This window comes from Pieris rapae, chromosome 2 (genome assembly GCF_905147795.1).
Source record: "Pieris rapae chromosome 2, ilPieRapa1.1, whole genome shotgun sequence".
NCBI classification, from domain to species: Eukaryota; Metazoa; Arthropoda; class Insecta; order Lepidoptera; family Pieridae; genus Pieris; species Pieris rapae.
Genome location: NC_059510.1, coordinates 5,713,744 through 5,734,488, shown reverse-complemented (window position 1 = coordinate 5,734,488; position 20,745 = coordinate 5,713,744). Strand labels below are relative to the sequence as shown.

Here is a 20,745-nt window from a genome sequence, read left to right as displayed (position 1 = left end):
AGTTTTATTGTATTGACCTGAATGTATTTTTTGTACCCGCTCGTTTTTTCATATCATACGTGCCTTACTAAGACACAAAAAGGATAAATTTACTTATAAACCACACCTATTCCTCTTTTAAGGAATATGTACAAAATTTTGATTAAATTTTTTTACTGTTATCATTTTAATTAAACAAAGCCTAAACTATAGCTTTCTTTTAAAATAAAAATGTCAGTATCATTGTTCAATTAACATTTTTCAAAAACAGGTTATATTTAGCATTAAAAATAAAACAACCTCTAACTGATGACATATGTTTATTAACATAACTCTATATATACATTCAATCCTAATTTCAAAATAGAAACATTTCATTTAGAAAATCACATAAATTCAATAAAAACTCGGCAATCATTTATCTTAGGCTTAGTGTCATTGTTATTGCAACACGAGGAATATTCACCAATGGAGGCGTCCATAGTAACATTGGCAACAAAAACTATTATTGCTCATATAAGTCAAATTATCACATTAATGCACTTTACATAAATAAATACAAAATTGTCATCTGTTTGTTCCAATAAGAAAAATCAATGTCAAATTCACATCTTGTTCAGAATGGTCCACTAATACTTTCCACATTACACATCACTTACTCAAAACGTGATGTACTAATTGCAATGCAATTGAATTTTGTCTATAACACTTCGAGAAAGACCGCTTAGAGAATTCATAGATAAATGTTTGATCACTAGTCTGCTTCACCGTTAGTCACTGTCAGCGGTTCTTCTTCTTCATTATAGTCTAGAGAAAGCACAGAGGCGCGGCGCCGTTTTCCAACTGGTGTGTCACTGCACTCACTACCGGAGTAAGTTCGTTTGTCAGCAGGTGTGTTTGGCCGGTTTCCATTAACTGTAGCATGCGTTGCTCGCAACTCTTGTTGCAAGAATAGCACTGTGCTCTGCATACCTTCCACATCTTCATCTAATTCTTGTAGGAACTCATCCATTTCTGAAAATGTGATTTTTATAAATTAGAATTAGGTGTCATTCAATATTTCAATATATTTAAAATATTAATGTGGCCTTGTTAACTGAAGTCACTAGGTAGGCTTGGGCATCTAAATAGAGGTTAGTTGTGCCTCACTGGTATCATGGGATTTTAAGGATAACATCCTAGGTTGCAAACTAGAATGATAATTCATGTTTTTCTTTATAAACCTTTCCATTTTTTTTTGGTATTATTCCTGGACATAAATTGAGCACACACTGTGTAAGATAATAGTGTTGATTCTATCAAAAGATAGAATTCCTAACTAAGTGATGTGCATAAAATCAGTTTTTGTCTAACATTTAATTTAAGAAGCCCTGTTTTATTAATTATAAATAGAACTATTGCTGTTTACATCACATACCTGATTGTGACTTTTTTACTTCTTCACTAAAACTTTTCTGCAATGCCAAATCACCTTCTAACTTAGCTATCCGACCACTAGAAGTCATTCGGCCGAGATCTTCATTCTCTTGATGCAACAGACGACATTTTGCCATTAGTTTTTTTCCTGTATTTGAGTCTGGTGTAAATTTCCAGGCAGATAATTCATTCTGAGTCTCCTCTAACTTAGCTTTAGTTGAAGTTAGCTCCTGCTTAAGCCTTAATATAAGCATATTAACAGCTGGATCCAGTAACGACGGCCGGCCATTTAAACTTGCATGTGATGATTTGAGTTCTGTGATTTGACTCTGGAATTTAAACACAATACCAATAAAATGTGTGAAAAAATGAGGAATAATTTTTAGATTCAATATACCTATAATGCAAAATGATTAATAGCAATTCTGAAACATCATTATTTTCCATTTAAGAATTAATTGTTTAAATTGTGCTAGTATAAATACATGAGTTATGTGTGTCATCAATTTTAATAAGACAAGAGTAAAAACATAGCCATTTATTTCAAACAATCAGTCATTATGAAAACCATACAAGCTGTCATAATAAAAAAATATGTATGTAAATCACATCCTAAACTTGCTTATTTGACAATTAATGCAGAATAAAAAGGTAAGAAAGCATTATGATATAATTTCATAAAAATGAAAATCCCACATAAATGTCTGCAGACACTAATTACTAACATTCTAATTAATATACTTACTACATAGTCTTGTATTTCTTGTTCTTTAGCAGCTAATCTCCTTACAAGAACCTTTTCTCGATGTTGTGACTCTACATATTGTTGCCTTATTTTTTCTTCTACACCTTTCGCCTTTTCCAAGCTGCCTGAAAAATGTTAGTGTTTAAAATATTAAGTGATAGGATTCTATATACAATTTAATATAACAGCTATACATATGCGGTCAAATTTTCTTTGCTTTACAACTTGTCACAATCTTGTGATCGACAACACCTTAACTAAGTTACGTTCCATATACAATTTTGTCAATAGTAGATTATTATAAATACAGTACAATATAACAACTCCAATTATAATAGCTTATAGTACTACTAGTACTTAACATTTTTATCTAGAAAAAATATTTTTATTAAATTTAAAGTTTCATGTCTTTTTGAATGTTTATCTGAATATATAAACAATTAATTTAAACTACAAAAAAGGAAATTGCAAATATAACAATTAATATATATATATAGAATTGAATTAGGAAGTCCTATTTCATATACAATAAAACTATCCCTTGAGAATATCTTAGCTTAAAATTAATATCTGACATACTGTTATTAATAAATGTATACACACAAGAATGCCTGATTCAATAATTGAATAAACAATTAATATTTGCAAAAATAATATTTTTAAAATACACCAATTCTGTAACATAATAAATAAATAACAAGCATCAACAGGATTTAAAAATTAATAATTTTAACAAATTAGTTTTAATGAATTCTTGTAGTCACAAGTTTGGCATCAGTTATAATACATATCACTATCCCTGTTGAACTTTTATACATCTTTTAAAGGAATTTTATTTATTTAAATTCTCTTGCATGGACTATTCAAGTATCAACTCTTATTAACATCAATATAGAAATTATTCTCATTTGGTTTGATTTAAGGTATATTATATATATACTTAATGTTAAATTAAGGACTAATTAATTATTGAGCAATAGAAATGAGGATTTTTATGACACATAAAACAAATTAGAATGGTTAACATTTTTTAAATAGTTGTTGGATTACATTATTCTATACAGTTCACAAAAATCTAATAAAAAAATCAGTTTTACATGTGTAATCCAAATATCATGAAGATAAAAGTACACATTTATTATAAATATAAAGATCAAACAAGATAAGATGTACTAACAAACCACTACTAAGTGTAAATAAAATATAATTGTACTATTTTTCTTTATGAGATTAGGTAAGTCCTTAACAAAAGTTTTCATTTCAAATTCAATATAAATTACGTATAGACTGAAAATTATTTATAATTATGATAAAATGTTATATTTGTATGGTGTATGTAGTAAACAGTCATTTTAACACATAAGCAATGATTATACAGGAAAAGTATTACAATTATTTTTAAAAAGTTCACTTAAATCTAGGTATAATTAAACAAAAAACATATTTACTTTTTTCGGTAGATACATAGTTGAAGAAATCAGGCACTGCTCTTTGGAAACTTTAGACTTTTTCATAACATTTATCACAATTGCTTTAGGCTTTTCACTTGCCATCTCAATACCCCACATGGTGTCACTTCCACAGCACTTCACTTGGAACACAGGATTACACCATCTTTTCTTGTTATCTTACAACACCTAGATACACCCGTAACCACAAACAATAAATATTTTGGTAACATTGCATGTCACAATTTTTTTTTTCATATCACTATTAATATTTTAGTTAAAGCATTGTCGATACAGAACTAACAACTTTCGCACGTAAACTCACAATACGGCATTGCCGATTAACACTACCAAGCCACTGTAATCGTTTCGTAAATAGGTACCTTCCAACTGTTTGTTCAATGTCTCGAGGTGCTCAATATACGAGTCCTGGTTTTTCCACGAGGTACGGAGAGACTCCGCGGTCGCTGTCTCGAGCTGCTGTGGGGTCAATAACACTCGCGCCACGTTTGTGACGCCGCTGCCAGCGGCAGCGTCGCTCGCCGTCTCGACATGTCTCTCTAACTCCTCTGACATCGCACTCTCACTAACGAGTTAAGAGGCTCTTTGGACTGTAAGTAAATAAGCCAAATTAGTGCTAAAACACCAATAGTTTGCGATCGGCGACTATCGAAACCCTGCAAAAATGACGTAGATAAACAGGTACACCTGCAGATATGAAATACTTACAGTTTGAATATTAACTGATTATTGTAAATCTGATTAAACATAAATATATTTATTTGAACAAACTTTATCACTATAAAGGGCGCAAACTTGTATTACTTAGTAAATTAATTGTAATTGATAACTCATAGCTATTCTAACTCGAGTTCATCGCCGCCATTTTAAAACCATACTAAAGTCAAAAGTGTTGCCAGTGTCTTAAATCAAATTTCAACTAAAAATATTGATATCAGATAAATTAAAACTTTAAAAACTAACGTAGCTTTTATAACATTATTGGTAATAACACCTTAATAATTAATTATTGGATAGTTTAAGTTTTAAAAAATCACGTGTGTATAAAGGACACAATATGTCAAACTTCTTTGTATTATTACTACGTACTTGTATATTTATATTCACACTGTTTACATACGTATACGTACGCATGTATATAGTGCTAATGATAATATAAATAAATAAAAAATCTGCGTTAACTGCACTAGACGTTATGCAACAGAATTGTCACCTAAAGTTCTAATATGTAACAACTAAACGAATACATCAACCAATAGCGTGTATTTTTCTCGATCTCCCTTTCTCATTTTTTCATAATCAGTCTCAATCGCTCTCTCTCTTTTCTTCGAAAAACGCTGCACATCTTCGTGGCGTTCCGTAAAAATTTACACCTAAAGTTTCAATTAAATAACATTAACGTGGACTGGTAGGAAATGAAACTCAGAAATTTCTTTTCGGAATCGGAATCTTCGATGCAGTATAATCAGTGATAAATTTGAGTTTATGTCCCCTAAAAACGGGGGGTTTTAAAATGACAGATAATGCTAAATTTGCTGGCGCTAAATTTCAATCTATGTAACTGTCTAGAGTCTAGACGCTAGGGTTCTAGTTCTAGGCGGTGAACTTGATTTAATGTTAATAGTAATTCAGTCATACAATAGAACAAAATGCTAAGAAATTGGGTGAATATTTATAAGAGATTCACTTAAAGATCTTATGTTTAATAATAATTGTTAGAGTAATACATTTTCTTACAAACTACGGCAAACCTTAGCGGTTCTTCCAGTGCTTTTGTTGTAAGATTAAGTAAATACATCTTGTATATCTTTTTTTAAATAATTAACAAAGTTCTATAACGATAATTATAGTACCGTAATAATAATAATAATAATTTATTCATACGTTAAAGAAATTTATTCATTCATCATTCGTCAGGAAACCTGCGTGTTTTTTACGCAGTAGTAGAATATTAAGATATAAAGGAGGTGTTCAGGTCATCTGCGTGATTTTATTGATTCATTTTCAAATTAAACACAACGTAGTAAAGATAAATAATTGTACTCAAGGGACTTTACTTTTATTTTTAATGAAAAACACAGTAAAACGTGATATGTTAATTTAATACAATTAGAATACATAACACATACAATCTAATTAATGTTTAACATTAATTGATTTAGTCTATATATATATATATACAAACTTATATCACAATATGTACAATAGATTGTTGATTGTTCTCATCATAATAAGCGTACTGTCAATATGGTCGCCACACTTCTTGATTAGTGCCATAAAGCTGATGTTTGACGTCATCGTTCTCGCAAGTTTGCACAAGGCCACTAGCTTCCCCACTACCAGGGAGTTCAGTTGTAATGGAAATACCACCGTCTATATCACTTATTTTTATTTCACTTGGTATGTACTGTTCTAGATTGTATTTATCAGTAGAGCTATGTAAGTGTACGTGAATTTGGTTTTGATTAACTGTGGAATAGAGGTTGGGAAGGATCATTTGAGGGTTAGGGTTAATGTAAGGTGTATGGGATTGAATGCAAGCCGGGTTGTTGTTGATGTTATTGTATTGATAGTTGTAACTGTTGCTTGGCCACGAGTTGTAATAGTTTGGGTCGTAGCGTTGAGTTGACATGTTGTTGAGATCTGTGAGACTGCCCCCGGTACCACTTGGACTGCCTTTGACATAACTGTTACCGCCTTGAAAACCAGTGTAGTCAGTGTGGCCCAAAGGAATTTCTGGTAACACTGAAAATAGATAATAAAGAATAATTAACGGAATTTTATTGATAAAATTAAGCAAGTACCTAATAGTAGCAACATAAAAACGTTTGCGGGTATTTTTAGGTGTCCGTAATTTTTAATTTTCTCATAAGCTTATTGCATCGAATTACACTAATACAGTTTTCAATCTACGAGAAAAATAAATTTGAATTAAGTTACAGCAACTAAAAACGTCATGCTCACTGCACCCTAAACATTAAGCATGAGAGTTATAAGTATTTATAATAATGCTACTTCATACTTATTTATGTTTAGCATAGGGTAAAACATTATTTATACGACTCGTATGAGTCAGTAAATGAACGAACAATAGACAAACAAGCCTGAAGACAGGATCATAGCTGTTTCTTAATCATTTTTTAAAGCATATTCACCTTGTATATGCCTATCATAACAATTATTGTTTAATCGGGTAACAAATCCTACGGTTTATATGACGTGTGTGCCAAAAAGAACTCTGAATCTCAAAGTCGAATTTTGGCGCAAAGTACAGCTTCCGTATGACAAAAACGCATTTGATTTTGACAAACAGGATTCATGCGCGCTAAGTTTTGGCTTTAAATTTTACCCTTAAACGAAGTACCGGAATAAAGAGTGTGTATTTATTGTATTAATATTAAAATTATTACCAGAAGGTATGTGAATGGCAGCGTCTGGTTTATAATAAGGAGGTTGCAGGGGTGCATAGCTTGGGTACACTGACGGGGTGGAGGAGTAGCCAGTATTCCACTCACTTGCACCTAGAATGTTGCCAGCGTTTTCTGAAAGTTAAAAATTAAATTTATTATACGGTACAGTTGTAGGTTCAGTTCGGTAAATAGTTTTGTTTGATTAGAAATTCCTCGTATGTATTTATATCAATTTTGAACCGCTTTCGTAACTTAAGCACAAGAACAATTTACAAAATAAATAGCTTCGGAAATTAAAAAACGTTTCATTTATTACAAACAGGACAGTGTAAATACTGTTTTGTAATGTAACTCAATAATTCACCGCACTTTCTAACAAAGTTTGAAATATAATGATATCATCGAAGTAAACTATCTAATTTCAATTTATTAGTTTGATATTGGTAGAACCTATTTACATTATGTGGGGTATGGGGTAAATTGCCATATCCAATCCGCCATACCAAGCGATATTTTATTTATTCATAATTTGTAACAATATTTGCTACACGAAATGTTTAAGGTTGCACGAAAAGGAAAACATTATCGTATCGTAATATACTTATGTGAAATGTCAAGCGACACTGGGTCCAGTACAAAATTCACAGGCCCTTCTTTATCTAATTCATAAAATTAAATTATGTGAGAAAATATGACGTTTAAATATCACATACATAAAAAGACTATGTATACAATTATATATATTATCTCCAACATAATGTTTATAACTAGGTTTACCAAAGCAACCATAATATCAGTTTTATAATAGGCGGTATATAACCTTTTATCAACGTTATAGTAATCTAATGTTAAAGACAATCAGGTATTTCCACAATATCTTTGTTTATTATATGAACTGTATTAATAAAACCCACACAGTTTTTACACTATTATATAATGTTATGCAGATACAAAAACCAATAAATATTACAGATATTTTTCTATAGATGAACAGAACTCCTATAAATAAGGTTATGATTGCTACAAATTTTAACATAGGTACGTAATTATGTTTGAAATATTTTTTTATATCGATATTCTAAATAAACTTAAGACTTGCTCAATTTACAAACGCCACACTTGCAGTTTTTGAATATAGAACATTAAAAAATTTAAAAACCTTAGTCAAGTTGAATCAAGTATTCTAGTAAAAGTAGGGGGTAAAAAATCAAGTTGTAGTGTTTGTATTTGACTTATGAATTATGGACAGGTGTTAAATATGGAGGTCACGTGTAGGGAACAGCGTACGCGTCGGGATTGCCGCTGATTCACACTTCAATGCTAACGAAAGGTAGGTCAAACCTTTGAATACAATCGATATTTTGACAGTATATTTTGTATTGTTTTCCAAATGGATAATCCTTTATAGGTTTAGGTGGCCATTGGACGATTTGTATGCTGCCTCAGCATAAGCTAATAATGCATGCAGCATAAGTAATATGGTTCGTACATGAGCTAAAGTTTTTAATTAATAAAGAAAATACGAATAAGAATTTGTTTTGTTTAATAAAGAAGGTTAACTAAGCGTACAATTTTTAGCATTTATATCAAAGTAAATCACTTCAATTCATTGTATCAATACGATTAGTTCTCGTACCCATAATTACATAAAAAAATTACCGTTTGCAAACAATTTTCGTGGCTCAGTTAAAAGTGAATGATAGGTTCATTGTTTCATTCACCCTATATATAGGAAAACTATTTCATGCTATCAGAGTGTGTGCATACATATAGTTTTCTTTAATTCTTAATATTAACTTAAACGAGTCATCTAATTTCTTTTAAATTCAGAATTACCTTTTCAAGAAAGGCAATTTCTACCTTACATTTTACTTCCAAGACTTTGATTATGTACATACATAGGCATATGTCCTTCGTCGTTCATAACCTGACTGACTAACCGATTCCAATAATTCACTGACGATCATTTCGTAATAAACAAGTTTTTTTAAAGTCACTCCGTAGTTTATGCAAACGGGCAACTGAGTCAGGAGTTAGGCGATAAAACATTATGTTAATGTGTACGTATTGGGCCTCTTTGTCTACGTATTTGTCGTGTATACGAGCATTTTGACACGTAGGGTTTTGGTATTTAAATTATTTAAAGATTTGCAATTGAAATGCTAAAGAGAAAAAATTGGTTCTTTATGTCTAATTATTATTTAAAAGCAGTGTTTGCCTAGTTAAGGGTGTCTTAACTGACATCTCAGTTTGAAGCTGGACGGTAAAGAAAAACAACGCCAAAAACAAAAAAAATATGGCTTGTTTTTGCATGCATTCAATAAAAATAAATCTAATAAAATGTTGATCTAGCATAGAAACACAAGTTTGTATAGTTTGAACAAATTCTCTCTCGTAAGTAGGTTCCGGAAATATCTCCGCCCAACGTTCTTGAAATTCGAATTATCCATACTACACACATTCCATATTACTTTATTTCGAAAAATAAAGTTTACGTGTTACACATGTTACATTATAAAAATGTATTTATTAACATTTTACAATTGGTACTTATATATTCTATACAATTATAATTGGAATTGTAAATTAATAATTTTGAAATTATAATTTACCTGTTTTATTGTGACGCACTGGTAATTCCCACATTTAATTCCTTTATTCTAGTAAAATTAAACGCGTCGTGCTGATTACGACTTATCTATATGTTAATACAACACGTCAGGAAAAACCATAAATAGATTGAGAATTTACATTTAGCTTTGAGGAGGAACGTCTTCACCTATGACCGGAAGTGATCGAAGTTACAAATACGGAAAATATGGCAATGAAGTAAACACTGGGCATTTATTATCAACTTTTTGTTGGTATGGCTACTATAATGTTTAGTTAACTGTTTCACAAGCCTATAGCCATGTAACATGTAGAATTATAATAAAGACCTGTCCAGACACATATGATTCGGTCGTTAAAACAAAAATCGTTAAGTATTTTAAATAATAACATCTAAATAAAAATAATATAATATGTAGGTATGTTATTTTCAAAATTGTAAAACTAGTACACCTTTTGGTGATATTCCTATTTGGTCTTGTCTTGAGTTGTCTACGATTGTGAAGTAAGAGTGATAAAATAATAAATATCGCACAGACATAGTCCATTATAATATTTTTTCCGTATTGACCGTGGCCGGATCGTTCGGAGAACTCCAGAACCGATTTTACTATATAACATCCCAAGAAGATTCTTGTCATCCAAAATCGCTAATTAGAACCCCTTTCGCTGATAAATTACTTTGCGGTAGTTTTTCCTTCATTAACAGATATAATTCATCTTATCCTATCTCTCACTCACAGCTTCGCTAAGCTAATCTTTTCCAAAATTATGTAATAGCGTATCATTTATAACTTGCTTTAAGTATAAAGCATGCTGTGTTTGCCTATTAAAGAATTTTTTTTTGTGTTAAATGTAAGTTATAATTGTTCTTTTTTAAATAAATATAAATTTCCGATAAAATATACGTCAATAAAATATAAGTCTGACAAAAGTAAGACAAAAATTTACAATGACAAAAAGTTAGACAGGAGTCATAGTTCGAGTAAGGTTCAACTATTCTTATAGTATTGTTTCAGATGTATGATGGCGTAAACACTATTTAATAGGAATATAGGTATATGTAGGTCTTGAATCCGAAATGCGTCACGTTTGCTTACCTCGAATTCACTCATGCTATTATTTGAAAATCAGTCATCATTATTCGATTTAAAAGCTCTTAAAAAAAATTAAAATGAGCACTCAAAGTATGTATAAAGAAATAATATTCAAATACCTAAATATAGTCTGATTTATACGCTAAAAGTCAATGTTTTGTCCCTAAGACTTTTGTAATATTTGTAAATAAATATATATAAGACAAAACAGTCTCTTTTTAATATTATTTAATATTATATGTGAAACAGGCGCAGTATAAAGAAAATTATGATGTGCTATCTTTTATTTATATATATACAGTTTTTAGCGAATTAAATGATATGAACGAACGATGGATATATAAAATTAATTTTCAAATATAGTTTAAATGATTACTATTTAATTTTATATTGTTTGAATTAAGCATGACGTGTTGCTAGTCAAATATATAACAAACTTTAATCGACTTTTTATTTCCTTTCTACAGCATTCCGCTGTTTTTTTAGTTTGTCTTATTACTCAATAATGAATATGTTAATTTTATTTCTAACAATTCTGACTATGTTTTTAATAAATATATGAAACAACTAGTGAAGAAATAGTGAAGATCAAAGTCATTACCATATTAGTGTTACTTTGGAGCACTTGTCTAAAAGGCAAAATAAAATATTTGAATAAATCATATGAATCTTAGAATTTTACTTATTAATTCTTTATTTATATATATTGTGAATTTCCTAAATTCTGCAATTAGAAAATAATTAGAAACTGGCAACATTTAAAAAAATAATTTTGAATTTCCTAAAGTCTGCAATTAGAAAATAATTAGAAGCTGGCAACATTTAGGAGGGAGAAATCGATTCGCATTAGTAGCATTGAAAACTTCATTTCGATAATAATTTGGTGAAGTGCACCGAGTACTCAACTAGTAGCAGAACACGAACCCACTTCATTTTGCGGTCCGACCATTACTGTTCCTAATTTTGTGCGCTGGTACATGAAATTAAAATCGGGTTAATGTATAAATGAGATATGCACTTAATAAATATTTAATTAGGTGTCTAAATAAAAGCGCTTGGTGCATTGGGGTTGCGGTTCCTGACAAAATGTAATGTAAAATAATGCTCGCGATAGAATGGCGGAAAAACCGCGGCTTCATGCGATGTTATCTAATAACAACGAATATTATTGACCAAATTTGTTGTAAATATTAATCATATAGGTATTATATAATAATGAAACATTATGTTTAACTCGTAATTGGAATATTACGGAGGGTTTTTTTTAAATAGGAACCTTCTATATCTGATACACTTCGGTGATTTTTGTGTCTGAGTTGAGTACGTTGAGTGTAGTAGTAGTAGTGATTGAGAATATGTATAGGTTTTATTATTATTATTCATAAGAGCTGTGTTGGTCAGCCTGCGACCTTCATTCTTGAGACCGTAGGTTTGATACCCAGCTGTGCACCAGTGCACTTTCTTTTGTGCGTATTTATAAGATTCGCTTGAAGGGTGAAGGAAAACATGGACACCGTCTTGCCTTAGACCTACAGTCTCCGGCGTGTGTTGAGCACAGGTGACTGATCACCTTCTTGCCTATTATATTGACAAATAATCAGTAAACAGATACAGAAATCTGTGGCTTACAACTAAAAAGGGCGCAGTGCCAATTATATATTTATATTTTATTTATATTCTTTAATAAATTAGTTTTCCTGTATAAAATAATGTAATATTTTTAATAATATAGGTACTATATAACCTTTTTAAACAGTTTAAGAAACAGTTTAGTTGCACAGAAGCATAACATCTAAGCTAATATACGAATATTGTTATAAAAATTAGTTAAAATAACCACTATTTTCCTACTAAAGAGGAGTGAGGTAAAAATAAATTTATTATGGTTCGCTCAACTCATCGTACTACGCAGTCATAGACACGGACAAGCCTAGGCCTGCTGCTGACGTGGGATAATTACCACCCCCTCCCGCACAGCCTCCCGCCTAGAGGTAATGTCACATTAACACCCTCGACCCGCGTAAACAACTGTCAAAACATCCTGAGTTTCATCTCAAATGAAAAGTGAAAAATCTGTTGAAAAACAACTGAATAATTTATGAAATAATTTTGTATGACTTAAGAAATTTTAATGCTTGAACTGTAACTGATTTATTTGAAAATCTCTTTTCAAGTATCGTCGTATCGAAAGTTTTTTCAAGTATGTTAAGTATAGTAGTCAGGAACAGTGTTGCCCTAGTGGGACTATCTTGCGTCTGTCATCCGTAAAGAGTAAAGACGTATTTCTGCACGCCTAACCAATAGACTTTCTATAAGCACATTTAACACTCACTCTTACGGTGAAGGCATCGTGAAAAAAAACAAAACTCATATGATCCAGACACAGAAATCTGAGACTGGCTTTTACAAGTATAAGTAGTATGTAGTACGTCTCCATTCACTGCACTACAAAAAAGTACGATGTACATTAAATTCATACTGATACATTTCAACTTTCACCTATCAATGCATAAATTCAAATATTTCGAACAACGACCCTTGAAATCAATATACATTTTAATTAAGTAATAATAGTTTTTCCGGTATGCATGCACAATAGCTCGTCAAGCGAATGTCGAATACAAATACGGCGCCACCAATCAAGGGCGTTGATTAGGGGTGGTAATTAGCTTCCTTTGATCACGCTCGGTCTTGTTCACACGTTGGCGCAAACTTTGCGGTGCCAACATTAGTGGTTTACTGATAAGAGATAGGCGGGAGTCACAATGCACATGCAGACGTTCATCAATGTATTTTTAAAATTAGGCTTGTTTTTGTTTCTCTAATAATTGATGATATGATACGATTCGTCTATCAGAGAACGCTAATAAAGAAGTCGGTTGTACGCGGATATTAATTATCTATGTAATTTTGTAGATTCCTACACTGACCACTGGCTTTCCTCCTATGTTAAGTTTCACTGCTCGACTAACAGTTTGTCGAATTTACTATTGAATTGCCTTACTCCATAAATACCATTAGACACCGAAATCCGAAACGTTACTTTATATGAAATAAAACCAGGTCAATCTCCTGCTGCATATTTTCCCGAAGCTGTATAAATCTCAGCTCCCATAATATTCTCACCCTTCAAGATCGTTGTTTTGTACGGTTTTTGTTGCTGATCACTTACACTGTAACTCGGAGTAATTTGATACATCCTGCGCTTGACGGCCGAAGCCAGGACGAGGGGACTTACCGATTTCCAATCTTTTATAATTTTCATTTCACTAAAGTTTTTGAAGCTACTAGTCGCTATGGAATTTACTAAAACCTACGTTTTCCAAGGCTGGACAGTCGCTGCATAAAAAAACCTTAAAAGATTGTAAGCATTTAATCACATACTGAATATTGCGGAAAAATCTCCGGGCAACGTTATGAGTGAAGTTGTAATCGGGACTTTATAACTATTTCTGTTTAAGCTAGACAAGATTGGTAACATCATAAAAACCTAGATCAATTTTAATATAAAAAATGTTGTTTAACCAAAAATAGTCATTCATCTACTTTACTTTTCAAGCTTTTGGCTCGGCTCCTTGAGCAACTAAACTTGCCAAGTCCTGCGCCGATATTCATATTGTCAGAGGGCTATGTTACTAACGCTAGTGCGTTGTCCGCCTATAAAAATTGGTATGCTTTATTCTTGAAGGATCCTAAGTCGAATTGGTTCGGACATTCATCACGAGGCAGGTTGGCTCCTCATAATGGTGGAATTTTAGAATAATAAAAGCCTAACTATCTAAACGTAAACATTTGCACATTATTTAATTTTTGCATTTATAGCAAAAAAAATATTTTAGCTATAATTTTTAAATAAGATTTGTATATTAGCCAACTATAACTTTAGTAACAAATAAATTTGAATTAAAAAGTATGTAACGTTTGGCATAAAGGTTAAGTAACAAAGTATTCTAAGTAATAATTAAACATCTGAGATTGAGAGTTCAAGGCAGTCATGTTTCTGACCCTGATAGAATTCTCAAAAGTGCAGACAAGGTGTGGGTTATTTTACGTGAACATTCACTATGTCACAGATTACTAGGTTATAAATATAAAATAGAATACTATACAAAAAATTTACTATGGAAAATCTTTCAAAAATATATGAACATTTATTCCAGCATTGACCTTTCCCGTATATCCTAAGTCTTTTAGAAGTTCCTTTAGACATAACAGTAGTAATTTGGCATTCTTAAAATCATATGAACACATCACAGATATTCATATTATTATCACACAAAACAGAAACTATAATGAATCAAGACAGCTTTATAGTAAATATGAATGATAGAAAACAAATCAATATTTGTACGAAGTGGTGAGGGTAATTTGGTCCGGCTGAGTGCGTCTGACTCTTAAGACACGTCCACTGTGGATAATGTAAGTTGTGGAGATTAGAAGCAGGCCATAACACGTGCGATTTCATCAACACAGGTATTTAATAAATCTAGTATCCGCGATTTAATTAAAATAATTAAGCTGTTATTAGTATACAAAGGCAGTCATACATTGAGTGGTTTTGTTTAACTTAATTTCTATTCATAAGCCAATTCTGAGGTTTGTGACAATCAAAAACCACAACACTTTATCAGAAGCAACCACAAATTTTATCGGAAGGAACTGTGGTCTGTTTACATTTAAAACCATATCAATATGGTTTTGAAAACATGATAAAGTCCCTTCGTGAAAATATTCTATAATTTTTTTATAGTCTCGTCATAAAATAAATTAAATTATAATTAACGAAAATTTATTTATGAACAAATGCCTCTTATTAAAGAAAACTACTAAGATGATATCCGTCTTAGTAGTAGTAGTTTTCTTTTCTGTTAAATTGTAATGACTCTGATAAAGGAAAAGGATCAGTCTTTTGTTAAAAGATAAATCTACTTTTTAAAGCTCTTATTCTATTTTGAAATTTAGCTAAAAAAAGATGCAGCCCATCTCTGTTCCGTTGTAAAACGTTAATTTCTAGAACGCAACCGTGCAATTTTTCAATCGCTTATCGCTATGAATTGCTTAGCGCTCACGCGCTCCTTGAGTGGCCCTACAGAGGTATTGTTACACGGAATGAATCCGACCGATTGACGATCGTTGATACAGCCGGCCGCTCGCGTAATTTTATACGTCGAACACGCGATATGCAGGCTAGTGTTACCTATCACATCTCGGCATACCTACTGCTCTACGGAGATACTGTATCATTGGCTATGGATACTTGCTTATACTTGAATTAATAATGTAAGTACTAAGTTATTTAATCCAAATTGTTTGTTAATTCGTGTAGATACACGTAAAAGATGGTTTCTGTATGGAATAATTAATCTTTTATTTAGTAATGTAAATAAGACTATTACTACTACTTCATCGACTTTGATTATTTACGAAATATATACCTTAAGAAAATGGAAAAATGAAGCCATAGAGTCACAACCTCTTTTTGGCTAAATAGTTCAATAATTTTGAGAGTTTTCCTCGCTTTGAGGTAATCAAACAAGCTACTTCGTTTGTAAGAGCATCGTTCATGTTCTTTCACAAGGATAATTAAATTAGTCGCGCATCACAAAACACAGCGAACCTATGGTGGACTTAACTTCAAGTGTCTTTTTGTCTCACAAATTATACCTCTCGTAAATTGCTTTTGTTCTACAAGCATGATTTGATACGAAACTTGAATTACGCTGTGTAATTCAAACTTTTTTCATAAGCACATTACCGACAGAAGGTAGCCGTGCTGCACGTAGTAAAATAATTGATTGTATTGAGCCCGATGCACACTTCGAATTGTATCAGAAAACATCGAATATTAATATTGCTTCTCCTTCGCACGTAGGGCTATCGAAAGAGAAAGGAGTTTGTGTTATCCGATACTCGTTTTCCTCTGGAGGATAGTACGTGATTCGGTTGTTTTTTAATGGGTTGAATTATTTGTAAGGTTTCGTTATGTGCTGCTCATTACGGTACAAGCGTATCCTGCCGCCGACCACAAATGCGGGACATTAGGCCACCTGAAGTCAAGAAGAATACAACCATTTAAGAAACGTGCGCGCATTGTGCAAATGATATAGAAATTACAGTTTGATCAAAAACGATGGTCCAAGTACGATGCATATTAAACACTGTGGTTTATGACAAAATCAGATAACACAACTTTGGAGAGGCTTTTTGTATTCTTAGAAAGTTATGAAATGTAATAAATGTATATAGAAAAAACACATATTGTACACAAAAATGAGTTCCTTGGGTAAATACAGTAAAAAGGGTAAATCGAGAAGCTCTTGCTAGATTTAAGCACTATATTACAAAAATTCTTAAATTTAATTATTTATTCCACTACATATCTAAACAGTTACTACTAATTCGATAGAATTCCAAAATAATTCCCACACCAATTATCCTACATAAAAACATTTAAAAAATATATAACATAGATTAGGTTAAAGGTATACCAAACGCAATTGGTAGAGTTTGGTAGGCTTTACCGCGTAGCGTCATTGATTTTATTTCACCATATTAGAAGTGTCCAACGACCGTGATCTTTTCTCTGTGGTCAGTGATTGACCGCGCTAACAAAATTACATTTGCGACAAAACGCGAATAGAAAATAGTCCTCGCGATGGGGGGAAGTCAGGATTAGATGAATAAAAGATGGCTAGACTAATTTCACTGCAGTCCGTTTGCAGTAATTGCTAAAAACAAAAGTAGCTTTCTAGACCAGGGTCGATAAATTTTAAAACCAAAAAAAAAAGTAATAGTGGGATGAAACCCATTAGAAAAGGAGGGAAATATTATAAAAATGAAAGGAAATATAATTTACGGGCAATCTGAGGTCGGGAAGGGGTCGGGGGTGAGTTTTAAAGGGTAAAAAACGGTTTTTCTCCATTTACGGCAAAACTAAAAGTCCTATCGAAAAAAGTCAAATGGCAAAGTTGTAGGTAATAAAAATATATTATGAAACGTAATCATTTTTCTATTGAAAACCTTTCAGAAACGTACAGAACAAAGAAATATAAAGTTATAATCACATACATGATTAATTACTCAAATAATATTACTAAGAAAAGTATAACGTATATCCGATAAATTTTCGAGGTAATGAATATTTGTTAACGGTAAAAGGTTAACTATTAAATGTGAATGATAATAGAAAATAAGCCGAAGATAACTGTCCCGATGAACCAGAAGCTGTGGTTTGCGGCTAGGAAGCTTATTGCAGCCCACACGGTCCCGCCTACCATACGTTTTAATAGTTTTAATACCCTTGAAAATCTTTTTATATCCTTTATTACAGTTTAATAGTAGTTTTGGGATGAAGACATTTGATGGATATACTTAACACTTTGATGTTATTTTTCACCTGTTTTTGATTGAATTATTATCGTTTGTAAGTCTGCGCGTTTGCACGTGTACAACACCTGGAGAGAAGTCCCCAAACATTAAGTAAAAACATGAAATACTAGCCATCAGTAGCAAAAAAACAATGCTTTATTCATGGAGCTGAATAAACGCTTCGATTGATCAAACATTTCAAACCCTTCTATTTTATTTTATTTATGCTACCAAACCCAATGATGACAATCAATTGCTTATGAAAATATATTATAAAAATAATATATATACTCTTGAGAAAATTACATACAAACTTAAGAAGGCGCTGAGCGAACTAGATCCAGGTTAGGTATACAAAATTAAAAACGAATTAAACAAGTCAATGTTTACATAAGTCAATAGTTTACATAAGGAGAAACAGAAACATTTCTAAAGACAGGTACATAGCAGTCTTTTGTTTACCATTAAAAGCCAAAGAGCAAGTGACGGCTTATCACCAGCATTTATTCAGTCAAATGATTTGGCGAGAGATCACGGCTTAGTCTGCTAATCCATACACGTTATTGTTTCCCACAGAAGCGTATTGTAACCGCAGCCATTGCCCCTCGATTTCTGCAGCCCCATCGATCTATAGTTTCGTTATCAAATTTTCACACGGCCAGCACCAAGATTGACTTTATTTGAATAAGTGTAACCACAAACCGAACCTGCTCTACTTTATAATGCTTTATTTTTATCTAGAGATAATGTTCCAGCGGTAGCCAATCACGGCCCCCAAGTTGATCATCGAAATTGATCAATCAAATCGAAAATACGCCGGAAATAAGGTGCTATGTAATATTGGCTTCATTCAATTCGATTCCTTCGGTTTAGTTTATTCAACGAGTTTTAATAGGTGTGAAATTCGTAAATTCAATCATTCGCTTAGTAATCAACTGTTTCATAATGACATGTCATTAGCGTTAGCAATGATATTGTGAAATATTCCTGTTTAATTAGAGTTTTAGTATTAATGGCGGTAAATATTAGTTTTAAAATTCTGTAATTATACTCTATTAAATACTAATATCTAGTAATTGTTTTTAACTTATATTGAATACACACAGTTTACATTATTATTTTTAAAGTAAAAAACGTTTGTTTGATTTATTATTTTCTCTATTGTATTGTACCATCGGATACTGAATCCAGGAGTTTTCGGATTCTAAATAAAACTCTATAATAAATTTTAAATCAAATAATAAATATTTCCAACTCATAACCGTCCGTCGTAATGACACTGTCGGCTGCGCAGTCGTCGGTTTTTTCTCGTGATCGCGTTTGATGTTATTGTTATTTTCTCGTAGACTTGAGGTCGTTGACTAGTCGTTATGAACAGAAATCATGTTGTATGGTGGAAACATTTAAATAACGAATTTATATTTTCCTTATTCCAAATAAATTAGGAAAACCATTTTCGATTATTTTCATAAAAGGCATTTTCCGCAAACCTAATTACACAACTACATATATAGTTATTGAACGAAGAACCTGAACATGTCACAAGGTATTGATGGAGGCAAATTTTAAGAGCATTATAGACAGGATGTAAGGACTCCCGCATTTAACCTGTCGTAATAAAAACGAGTCGTTGACTTTGTTGTACAAAATGCGGTTGTCAAATAATATGGTTTATTGGATAAAGGTGAGAAAGGGTTACATTCATGTCAAAGCCAGACTGATGCAATGTATGTTTGCATGTTTAATAACACAGAGCAGAAAATTTTGGTCACTGTATACTTTATACCACTCTTCTTTATCTTTTATTTTATTCTACTAATTCTCTATATTACGTTTAGGAATTACAGCCCTCAATTTGAAAAAAAGTACCTGCTAAGATTTCTGACATCTGTTATTAATAAATAGTTTTAAAGCACGTTTGCGATGGCCGTTTCTAGACATTTGTAATTACGCATTACTATAAGAGATGTACACAACTCAGTTCAGTTTTCAAACAAATCGATACAAATAATCAGAATGCCTATTATATCGTACGATGATTGTTGGGGTGCAAGGTGTTCATCATTCATCTATAATGGTCTTGTTCCGATTGCGCCCACGGCATCCCCGTTTACACGTATTTGAGTAGGCAATTCTGTAGGCATTGTACAATCTTGTGTTTGTAATGCGACTGACTTTCCTGTATACATATAGGTTAAAATCCAATACAAAGGCGCATTAGGTACATACTAATGTATATATGGTATTTATTTGCATTACTACTAGTATTTCGTGCGATTTTGAATGAAACGGTATATGTCATAAATAAATAATTAAATCGGCAAACCTTTTTTAAGTCTGGGCCTCAGATTTCTGTATCTGCTTCATGATCATATGTCAATATAAGGCAAGTAGGGGATCAGCCTGCTGTGTCTGACACACGACAGTAACTTTTTGGGTCTAAGGAAAGTAGGTTTCTACCCGATGTTATCCTTGCTCGTCTGAGCGAAAGTTAAATGCGCACAGATAAGGAAAGTTTATTAGTAAATAGACGGGGATCGAACCTACGGCTCTTAGGATGACAGTCGCACGCTGAAGCCATAAAGCCAACACCGCTTACTATGCACGTCTAGATAAGTTAAGATAAAACTTTACCTATAACATGAAAAAAA

The 20,745-nt window shown here is 32.0% G+C and overlaps 2 protein-coding genes across 2 annotated transcripts in view; both read right to left on the bottom strand.

Moving 5' to 3' along the window:
- Positions 1–282: 282 nt before the first annotated feature.
- On the bottom strand, positions 283–4,493 carry LOC110998566 (pre-mRNA-splicing regulator female-lethal(2)D). Its single transcript, XM_022267271.2, has 5 exons — positions 4,318–4,493; positions 3,972–4,199; positions 2,141–2,265; positions 1,397–1,724; positions 283–993 (listed from the first exon to the last, which is right to left on the bottom strand). Exons 2-5 carry the CDS (start codon positions 4,162–4,164, stop codon positions 734–736), a joined length of 906 nt encoding a protein of 301 aa, XP_022122963.2. The 5' UTR covers positions 4,165–4,199; positions 4,318–4,493; the 3' UTR covers positions 283–733.
- A 1,200-nt stretch (positions 4,494–5,693) lies between these two features.
- Positions 5,694–20,745, bottom strand: part of LOC110998575 (runt-related transcription factor 3) — a 35,088-nt gene continuing 20,036 nt past the window's right edge. Inside the window, exons 6-7 of the mRNA XM_022267279.2 lie at positions 7,020–7,151; positions 5,694–6,354 (exon numbers count right to left, since the gene is read on the bottom strand). Coding sequence (XP_022122971.1) covers positions 5,852–6,354; positions 7,020–7,151 — 635 coding nt within the window. The 3' untranslated portion in view covers positions 5,694–5,851. The remainder of the gene's footprint in view (positions 6,355–7,019; positions 7,152–20,745) is intronic.

Bases quoted from the DNA above. Each gene is read 5' to 3' on its own strand.
- LOC110998566 (XM_022267271.2), bottom strand. From the start codon at position 4,164: ATGTCAGAGGAGTTAGAGAGACATGTCGAGACGGCGAGCGACGCTGCC. The intron at 2,266-3,971 runs GTACCTATTTAC...AACATTTTTCAG, and splicing joins ATTGAACAAACAGTTGGAAG to GCAGCTTGGAAAAGGCGAAA. The intron at 994-1,396 runs GTATGTGATGTA...TCACATTTTCAG, and splicing joins AGTAAAAAAGTCACAATCAG to AAATGGATGAGTTCCTACAA.